Source organism: Pomacea canaliculata, linkage group LG2, assembly GCF_003073045.1.
Source record: "Pomacea canaliculata isolate SZHN2017 linkage group LG2, ASM307304v1, whole genome shotgun sequence".
Lineage (NCBI taxonomy): Eukaryota > Metazoa > Mollusca > Gastropoda > Architaenioglossa > Ampullariidae > Pomacea > Pomacea canaliculata.
This window is the reverse complement of record NC_037591.1, coordinates 28,593,619-28,603,125: the sequence shown is the minus strand read 5'-3', so window position 1 is coordinate 28,603,125 and position 9,507 is coordinate 28,593,619. Positions and strand designations below refer to the sequence as shown.

At 38.1% G+C, this 9,507-nt stretch overlaps 1 protein-coding gene across 2 annotated transcripts in view; it reads right to left on the bottom strand.

The window, feature by feature from the left end:
- Positions 1 to 701: 701 nt before the first annotated feature.
- The window catches only part of LOC112554328, an 11,252-nt gene continuing 2,446 nt past the window's right edge, over positions 702 to 9,507 (bottom strand). For both annotated transcript variants that reach the window (XM_025222076.1, XM_025222069.1), the window contains exons 2-7: positions 7,054 to 9,494; positions 5,270 to 5,623; positions 4,454 to 4,620; positions 3,686 to 3,906; positions 3,071 to 3,478; positions 702 to 2,015 (exon numbers count right to left, since the gene is read on the bottom strand). In XM_025222076.1, coding sequence (XP_025077861.1) covers positions 1,939 to 2,015; positions 3,071 to 3,478; positions 3,686 to 3,906; positions 4,454 to 4,620; positions 5,270 to 5,623; positions 7,054 to 9,494 — 3,668 coding nt within the window. In that variant the 3' untranslated portion in view covers positions 702 to 1,938. The remainder of the gene's footprint in view (positions 2,016 to 3,070; positions 3,479 to 3,685; positions 3,907 to 4,453; positions 4,621 to 5,269; positions 5,624 to 7,053; positions 9,495 to 9,507) is intronic.

Below are 9,507 nucleotides of genomic sequence, written 5' to 3'. Positions count from 1 at the left end.
TCAAAGGTAGCATTGCAGGCAGGAGTATTACTTTGGATCACAAAATCTGTTGTCTTGTGTCAGACAGCATTAAGCATAAAATTATACTTAGGGGAACCCATGCTGTGAAGGAAAACTGGTTAGTGCAGTACTATAGAGAAATGTAGACACGTGTAGCTGAAAGAGATGAGCTGCGCTTAATTTTTTTTTTTGAATGGTCTGGGTGGATTTTAACCACCAATATATAAAGCAAAACATATTGATTCAGCTCTTGCAAGGTGTGGAGGAATTTTTCAGCTTTTGCTATGAGTCATCACCATACATGTAAACAAATTTTGACATTTTTGCTTCTAAATATTGTTTTTCAACATCATTTTCCATCACATGGAATTTTCTAATTGTATATAGCCTCTTTAAGGTCCCATTGAAACTTACAAAAAAAAATCATTCATATTCTGAATATGATTATCCCAATACCCTTTGGTTGAAATGAAGACGGAAATCGGCCAGATGTGCGTGTGTAGCCCTCTGCTGTTCAGAGGTGTATGTTATTCAGCTGGGTGAAATTTTTAATGACACTTCCTCGGTTATCATGGCGTTTTATTTTGTACAGAAATTAAAAGTTATTTTACTTGATGCTATAAAAACAAAACATTTCCCCTCTTCCCCTGCATGCATGTGAGAGTAAGTGCAAACATTCAAAGATAATGAAAGCAGGTGCAAACTTGACCAAGTCAGATTTATTTGCCAAGATCTAAAAGTACAACGCTTTTCTGTAGGTGTCACCTCTACTAGAATCAGCCCAATCCAATGTGTGCAATGAACCTCACACCTGGAAACTTGAGAAGCATAACCATGACAGCTCTTTGGTTTGACAACCTTCATCTTTTGTTTTCCACATTTAATACATGTAAAACTAATTGCATTTTCAGGGCATTTGTTGAGGCACCCATGCTAGGCATCTGATAAAGCAGCCTTTAGATTGGATGGCTTAAAGCACAATCTGATAGCACATTTTTCTGTCTGCACAGCATAATTACAGAAATATATCAATCTCTTTAGCCATTATATGTCAGTGGGGCCAGCAAATGCCACTAGGAAGTAAATAACTAGCTTGTGCTCGTTCATTTCTCACAACCTCACATCAAAGAAAACATGAAGACTTCCTAGACTTGTGGGTGTTAACCAAAAGACTATATTTTTAAAGGGGTAAAATACACAACTGTTTTTCATTAAATTATGATTGCCAGGGTTTACCTCAACAGTCAGTGGGAAATATTTTTAACCTAATGGAGTAAAAGGATGAATAGTTATAGTGGAATTCCATCCAAAATGTCTCATTAGTCAAAATTGGTATAGAACTACAGAGAACACAATTCAAGAAAAACAGAGTTGTCGTGCAATTCAGTAAACAACCATTTTCAACCACGTATTATGTACACACTTCGCCAATCGGGCAAACAGGATTAAGTGGCACAGGTAACTGTTCAATAATATATTATTCTGTCAGTTCAAACATTCTGGCTACTTTAAAATGGTTTGAGTAACGAAATCCAACAATAAATAAGTGCTGCATAGATACAGTTTTTTTCCCCTCACTGTACATCACAATATCATACATAAGTTTTGGAGTTGTTTTTTTTTAAACAAGGCATGATAAAAATATGGAGAACCCTAAATATGTACATATATTTCTAAAGATTGTTCTGATCTTGTGACATTCAAGGGTATGCAGTAATTTTATTGCATGAGTTCTGAAATCATCACTCGCTTCTTAAAAAGTCTACATGAAATAAGCCAAACAAAACAAATTTTACAATAAAATCTTTAAACACAAAATATGGGGCAGTGGGGTTTATTATATGTAAAGATACTTAGAGGATCACACTTTAACGACTTCATGTACTTTCTGTACACACGAACCTTCATGACAAGGTACAGCATAATCTTGAAACAACTTTAGAAACCACGCCTAGGTCGTTTGCCCCTTGAAGCTCCAAACTCGAGGTGCAGGAGTGTTCCTGTTCTCTTGCCACCTGTTATTAAACAAAGTAAAGTGGAAATAAAGGGAAACTTGAGATTGGCATCTTTAAATCACCTTCATGCATGCAAGTAAATTTATTGATTTTACCTTAGAGATGGCTGTAAGATGTGATAATTCTCTAAACAAGGACTTTTACTGAATTCCATCCTTCATTGTTTTTTTAATGCCAGTTACAAACCCCACGATCTAGAAATAGTATCCTTACCAGCTATAAATAAAACTAGCATGCTCTTAACAATCTTGACAAAACACATACATGAATGATCTTGCTGTTAAAAGGCTTTAGTGCAAAATGCACTTTTTATTGTTTCTGAACTATCTAGTAAAAACAACAGTGTTAGAGCCAAAACAAGAGTTAGAGATGCATATGCAAAATTTTTAAATGAAATAGTTGATCTTCCATTTTTTTAGAGGGGAGAAAAAGGATTTAGCAGTGAAAAAGGGGTTAGCAGGGACACATACACTTTTTAAAAAATAAGATTGGTGTTGTAGTGCTTGCTTTGTGTGATATAACAATTTCAAAACATCTTTTCATAAACATACTGGCATAAATTTGTGAAAACACTACTAAACCATCAGTCATCTAACCTGCTTCTGAAACATATATCTTAAAAATGTTTTGTTTATAATCTTAAAGTTCATATCTAATCCATATTTATGTTAATTACACTTGTGTTGATTGCAGTAATAAATCACAAGCAATTTCATAACTCAAGCACAACTTTCACCTGACCACAGGGCGTTAAATTGCGGATGGTTATGAAATGTTTATTATTACAGACTTGATATGAACACAAAAATAGTTGGAGATTAATTTGGGACAGAATGCTCGAATAGAAAATGTGACTAGATCAAGGTTGCCCAGTAACATTAGTGTTATAGATCTGTATCCAAGAAAATTTTTTATCATCATACTTATTTACATCAGACAAGATTTAGGTTATTTAAGTGAAAAATGACTGCTAAAAACAGGACTGTGTGCTGCTTTTCATAGTCATACTCTCCAATAAAACAAGATCTGTACCTTGCAATACAACAGTGACTTACCAGCAAGTCTGGAAATGCCACCATGCTTCCAGCCTCTCTGTACTTCTGAGACAGGCACACTATCAAAGGAAAGAAATCGGTCTTGCACACTTCGACTACCACCTTCCCAAAAACCTGGCCCATCAAATCTTTCATCCCTATAGTTGCTGCTCTCAAAAGAACTCAAGAAATTAGCTTCTGAAAAGATGTCCACACCCCTTCTTCTATGTGTAATTTCCATTGTGAAAGGGCCCATGCTGCTTGACTCTGCAATGCTTCTGCCTCTGGCTTGGTCTCCTCTAATGCCACGAGTTCGCCCCCTGTGCCAGATGCCATTCCCAATTCTTGTTTTTCTTTCAGAAAACATTTGTTGTCTTTCTTGTTTTTTCCCAGATGTAAAGTCAGACAGCCTCTTTTTTCCAGTTCCCACTGAAAGTGCAGGCAAAAATGATTAAACACTAGAAAAAGGAACTCAAAAATAATAAAAAAAATATGCACAACACATAACTTTACCAGGATACCATCTACCAAGATATCTGCAGTCCCTGAAAAATATCACAGCAGTTACTGTATGGACCTTTTGGTTAACTGCATTTTCATGAGGAAAAAATTTATTTAAAGAAAGTATGCAAGCACCTCTATCTAGCTGCATTCCTCCACGGCCACTTCCATGTGCAACCCTTCCTCGTAAGGTTCCACGACTTTTTCTGTGGGCTAAAGGTTTGAGTGCACACTCCTTGCCTTCAACTTGTCGAAGTTTTGTCTGATGCTTGATCCCTTCTATATGTGTTGTAAACTGTTCGTGGCTTGTTACAAATACATTGCAAATGGTGCACTCATAGACATTGTTTTCTCCTCTGCAATGCAAGAAAATGAGAGGTAAAGAAGAAAAGTGTGGTGAAGGTGCATGAATGTGTAAAAGGTAGGAACGGAGAAAAGAAAGTCAAACAAAAGGAGGTAACTGCTTTCACACTAGTTGTAACTATCTCAGAAATACAGAAAATACATGTTTAATTATGTTGGAAAAAAGCATTTTGTTAGCAGAGAATCTAATTTCAAACCTCCATCTATCCCACCAACTCTCTGGAACCTGGACTTTTTAACAAACAGGAAGCAAAACTTTTCCATTTTCTCTCTTATAGGTCTTTAAGTAACTGTCCTTGTGAATTAATGAAGTTGAATTGTCTGTCTCATAAAACTAATGTAAAATCCATAAAATTCAAAGGTTTCACATAAGTTTTTTCTGACCAAGATTATACTAAACTAAAATTCTCCAGTTTTGACAATAATAAATATAATTTTTCTTCCATTTGGCTAAATCTGTGCCCCCTCAGACTTAATTTAGTCAGATTAAGCCTTAAGTTCTATTTTTAGTCACATCAGTCAATCATCTAGTGATCTTACTTTTTAATAATGCTATTGTCTGCAACCTCTTCCATCAGTTTGCTAGTGTCAGCAATCCTCTGCTTTTTGGCATGGTTTTTGCCACTGTAATGTTGCTCTGACTGCTTGATGGAAGTGAAGCTGACACCACACAAGGCACAATATTCCTCCTTGCTACACTCACGCTCCTGGAAAACAAAAGAACATAGTTAAATGATGCATCTACCATCACCTGCTTGTAAATGTAAGAACCTAAATTGTGGTCACAGGCTATTATAAATGCAATTAAGTGTTATTTCTCAAGTCAGTTCATGAAGTAACAAAACCCTAGCTTGGTACCAAAAGATGATGCAAGACAGCCTCATAGTGTCACAAACAAGGATTTAAAGAGATTAAATAAAACAGAAAAACAGGTGTGGAATGGGGAAGGACCATCTTTAAATAACTATCATTCTTATAAGGACATATCGCATTTTAATGGTAAACTACCAGAAAAAAATGATATGTAGTTACAAAACGGTTAAAAATATTGTCTTGCCTCTGCTCAAAGTATAGGAAAGATGTTGAAAAGCTCTAGATGAGTTTATAAAGACTGAGGCAAGGTCCACATATTAGAAAACAAATCATGTTTTAATAATGCATACAGGTGGGTTACACCAAGCACATTTTGCAAACAACAATACCATGTTATGTGAAAGTCTTAATTCATTGACCCAGCCACCTTCTCATTCGCATATATGTTGAAGCGCACTAACCACATGACTGCAAAACATTCCTTCGAGGATATCATTTCCATCTGCAAACAACTTAACAACTTGATTATGCATTTTAATGAACCTCTCCTGCAGTTTCCATCTTTTCCTTTCCAGTCTGGACTCCAGCCGTGGACACAGACTCAATGTTTCCACTCTTCTCCCCTTCAGCATCAGCAGAGCAAGACTGGGTAAGAAATGTAGAGGCAGCGGCTTGTGTTGTATTCCCAGCAGCTGTTTTACTTCCAGACGCATTATCTGTCACTTTAACAGCAGTGTAATTTCCATTCGAAGAGACAAACAGACGCACTCGTTTAGCATGGTTCTTTCCCTTGTAATGCTGCACTGCCTGTTGCACAGCATTTAAGTGCAGGGAACAAAGACCACAGTGAGTCTGGGTCAGCAGATCTTTCAGTTTGGCCAAAAGGTCCTCAGGTACCTGCATGAATAAATTAGCTTTATATTGGATCATTTCAAAACAATTATGGTTTTCTACAAAAAAATTACTAAAAGTTATATGAATAATGATGAAAGTTTTACATCTTTACCCGAAGTTCACAGTTTAAAGGTAATGGAAATTAAACTAGAAAGTCGGGCTTAAATAAAAGATACCAGTGTACTGAATTATTTACACTCAAAATGTTTTGTTTTATTACAACCACATCCAATACAACAGCTCTGGGCTGATTCATGGATGCTATCATATTTTCTTTTTGAGGGACATTACTGGCACCTTTCTGATGCAATTTTTCAGTCTTCTACGCACGGTCAAAATAACGGCCCCCTGGAATTTGATATTATGCAATAAAATTTCAAACCAGAGCACAGTGATCAAAAGTTTAGTGAACTAGAGCATCAGTGTGACAGAGGATAAGTTTATCAACAATAACATACAGTTTCAATGTGGCAACTGCATTATTTGATATGGCAATTATTACCAAAGAAGTTGTCAGGCAAGTGAAAGAGGCCAGTGGGGCAGGGGAATTGGTGTTTTACGCTAAGCCAGCAACTAAGGCTATATCCAACTAAGGCAGCCAGCCATGTAATCAGATGCCACATGAAGAGAAAGAGCCGAATCAAGGACAGCCAACCTTCACTGTATTGGTGACAGGCACTAGCCTTTGTGCCACCGAACCACCCAGGCAAGTGAAAGAGAACTAAAAATTGTGATCTGGAACTGTGTTTGAGAAACGATTTTCTCTAACCCTAACCCTAAGCAAATGACTTTTTAAAATCTGAAACTGCAACCAAAAATATTTAATATAGTCAAGATGTATCACCTAAACCCAACCTGCTACTTCACTTGCATTTTCCTTTTTCTGTTTTTATCACCTACCAGTCATCCAAAACACCACACAAAAATGACACAAGACAGAAGCTGATTCTTATCTTTGCCAGGAGAAGAGATAGGAATTTTAAAATGATTAATTGCCAAAAAAAAAAAACAAAAAAAAAAAAAAAAAAACAACCTTTCATCATCACTTTTAATATCCCTTCATTTGCACACAACCTTTCCTCACTACTGTTTTAGAACAACCAGTCTTGTTGTCTTTTTAGTATATATAACATGATTTACAAAATTAATCCTTTAAGTTCCTCAAAGCCAGGAGTTACATGCTTGGTTCTCAGCTGTATTGTCCCAAGAAATTCATTCAAAACACAACTTCAGACCAAGTGTTTAAACTAACCTCTACCTTGACTGCAAGTTTTTTCTCCTGTACTATATAGACTGTTGTGTCTATGAGCATTTGCAAAGTTGACATTTTTTTCTGTATATGGATACTGGTCCTTTTGAGTTTATAATCATATATTTGTGTATTTTACTTTGTTTTCGTATAAATGCATTATGCCTACTTCAAACTAACTCACTTCTACTGATGGAGGTGGATCAAACATGTTCTGTATATCTTCTTTGGTAGGCTGATCTGGATTGACCAGAACCACAACAGATTCTCGTATCTTTCGCTGAATTTCTTCTTCTCGTTCAAGTTCTTCTCTGGTCATCCCTGGTTTGGTGGTGCCATCATATTTTTTATCAATGTCCCCTTTCTTCTCCTTGAGAGCTGTATCATCTTTTTTTTCTCTGAGGGAAAGATTATCTATTTTCTTTATTCGGGCTGCATCATCTTTTATCTGCTTAATACCTTTGCCTGATAACTTAGCTGCCTGTGAAAGCCCTGCTTCTTGCTTCCTTATCAAGTTAGAACACTTTCCTTTCTCAGCAGTATTTGATGGTACCTTTGATTCTGACCCTGGTTCATCAGTTACTTTATTACGGGTAGCAGAGTTCATGTCAGAGCTCGTGAAATCTACAGAGTGTTGAATGTTGCCCGACTGATGTCTGTCCAATGAAGTAGCACAATGCATGGGCTCAGACCTTGTTTGTGACCTTTGATCAAGTTGGTCACTTCCTAAACATTGATCCCTTACATGAGCACCAGAGAAATTCTCACCTGGCTGGGGATTTCCTGACACATTTTCTGTTTTTTGTTGCCCAAGTGGTGGCTTCTCAGCAGCAGGTTTCCTCACTGTTTTATGATTAACACCACTTGCATCCAGACTCTTTCTGTCATTGTGCCTGCCTTTGTATGCAGAGGACATAGTTTCTCTCTTGCTTTGCACCTTTTGATATGTCCTTACATCAGAACCTTTAGTCCTTCGATTGCTTAAGCCTTGAAATTTGTTACTCAAGCCAGTCCCAGGATTCCTATGTTCATTGTTTTTGTTTTCCCACTTGATGCTAGAGTTTCTGACACCAAGGCTTGTGTCCCTGGAGAATCTGGGCTGATTTGCATAGCCCCAAAATTTGCTATTCCTTCCTCCTTGAACAGCCTCTCGTGAAACAGCTCTCTCTTTTGATTGAGACAACCTGGAATGACCAAATATTCTGGGTTCTAAACAAGAGCTTTGCCGTTCAAAAAGATGGCTATATTGGAACGATCCGGTCTTTTCTGCATTTGACTGCTGAGCACCTCTCATCTCTGAATGCTGAGATGTTTGCCAGGAGGAGGAGACAACATTTGAAAATCCATCTCCTCTTCCTCTCCTGCTTTGATAATGACCCTTCTGCCGCTGGTTAGCATTTAGACCAGATAGGCCTCCTGTATATGAACTAGCAGGAAAACTGCTTTCTTTCTGTCTACATTCCCAAATCTCCTGAGAATGACCACTTTCTCCACGTTCTTCAAACTGATCATGTTCATTCTTCCAAGTGAAGGCTTTCTGGTATCTACCACCATGAAAAGCAGCCTTGTTCTGATTACACTTGGACCTGTCAGCAGAGTGTCTATACTGACCTTCCGATGTTGGTTGAACTGGTTCCTCATATATATTACCATACCCATATTCACCTGCTGGTATGCTTTGTGAATACTTTTTAGAATGCCTCCAGAAGTGTGGTCTCTCTGATGCAGTTCCAGAAAAGTTGTCTGTTTCACACTTGTTTGTGCTGTCATTAGCAGTCTGGTACTCATCATTTGAAAAGCTGTACTGTCTGCTGGGGTTTTCATGCACATCCTTTGGTTGGGCAAATGACCTGTTGTCCACTGGCATTAATGATGTGCTGTCAGAATACCCAAGCTGAATAGCTGAAGAGTAGCTAGAACTGTTGTCTGGCACATACTCCAAAGCCACCATGCTGTTTGCACCACCCACATCAGAGTTTGGATACACAACATCTCTGTAGTTGCTGGAACCTGAACCATAAACCTGATCTAAGGATTGTGGCGATGGTGAAAGCATTTCTGCATACTGAGAATACTGGTTGCCTAACACCACAGAAACTTTTGTGGCCTGAGGGACATGGGAGGTATAGGAGTTGTTGGCATCTGGTACTCCAAACAAACCAGTGCTTACATAAGAATCTACTGGTTCTGTGTGATGGCTGGAAGAATGAGAATCCACACATGAGTACTGTGCAGATAGCTGTGTGCTAGCTGCCTGGCTACCTCCGGTGCCATATTCATAGGCAGCTGAGGAAAGCTCCTCTGTCTTATAGCTGCCAGGGCAGGCTTTCTGTTGTAGCTGAGAGTAATAGGCAGAGCTGTTAGAGCCATAGTCATACAAATGACTGGAAGCTGAAGCATACTGCTCAGTGGTAGCATAGTGTGATGATGTTGGCTGACCAGAAAACTGCACAGATGATACAAATGTTTCAGAATATTGTTGTGCTGCTGCTGACTGTCCAGGATAGAGGCCTGCTTGCAGTGGAGTACTGTACTGAACAGATGACTGAGGCTGTGGTGCATCATAGCTGTATAATGAAGGCTGTGCATATTGGTTGTAATCTTGGGTTACATACTGGTAGGACTCTGCAGACATAAA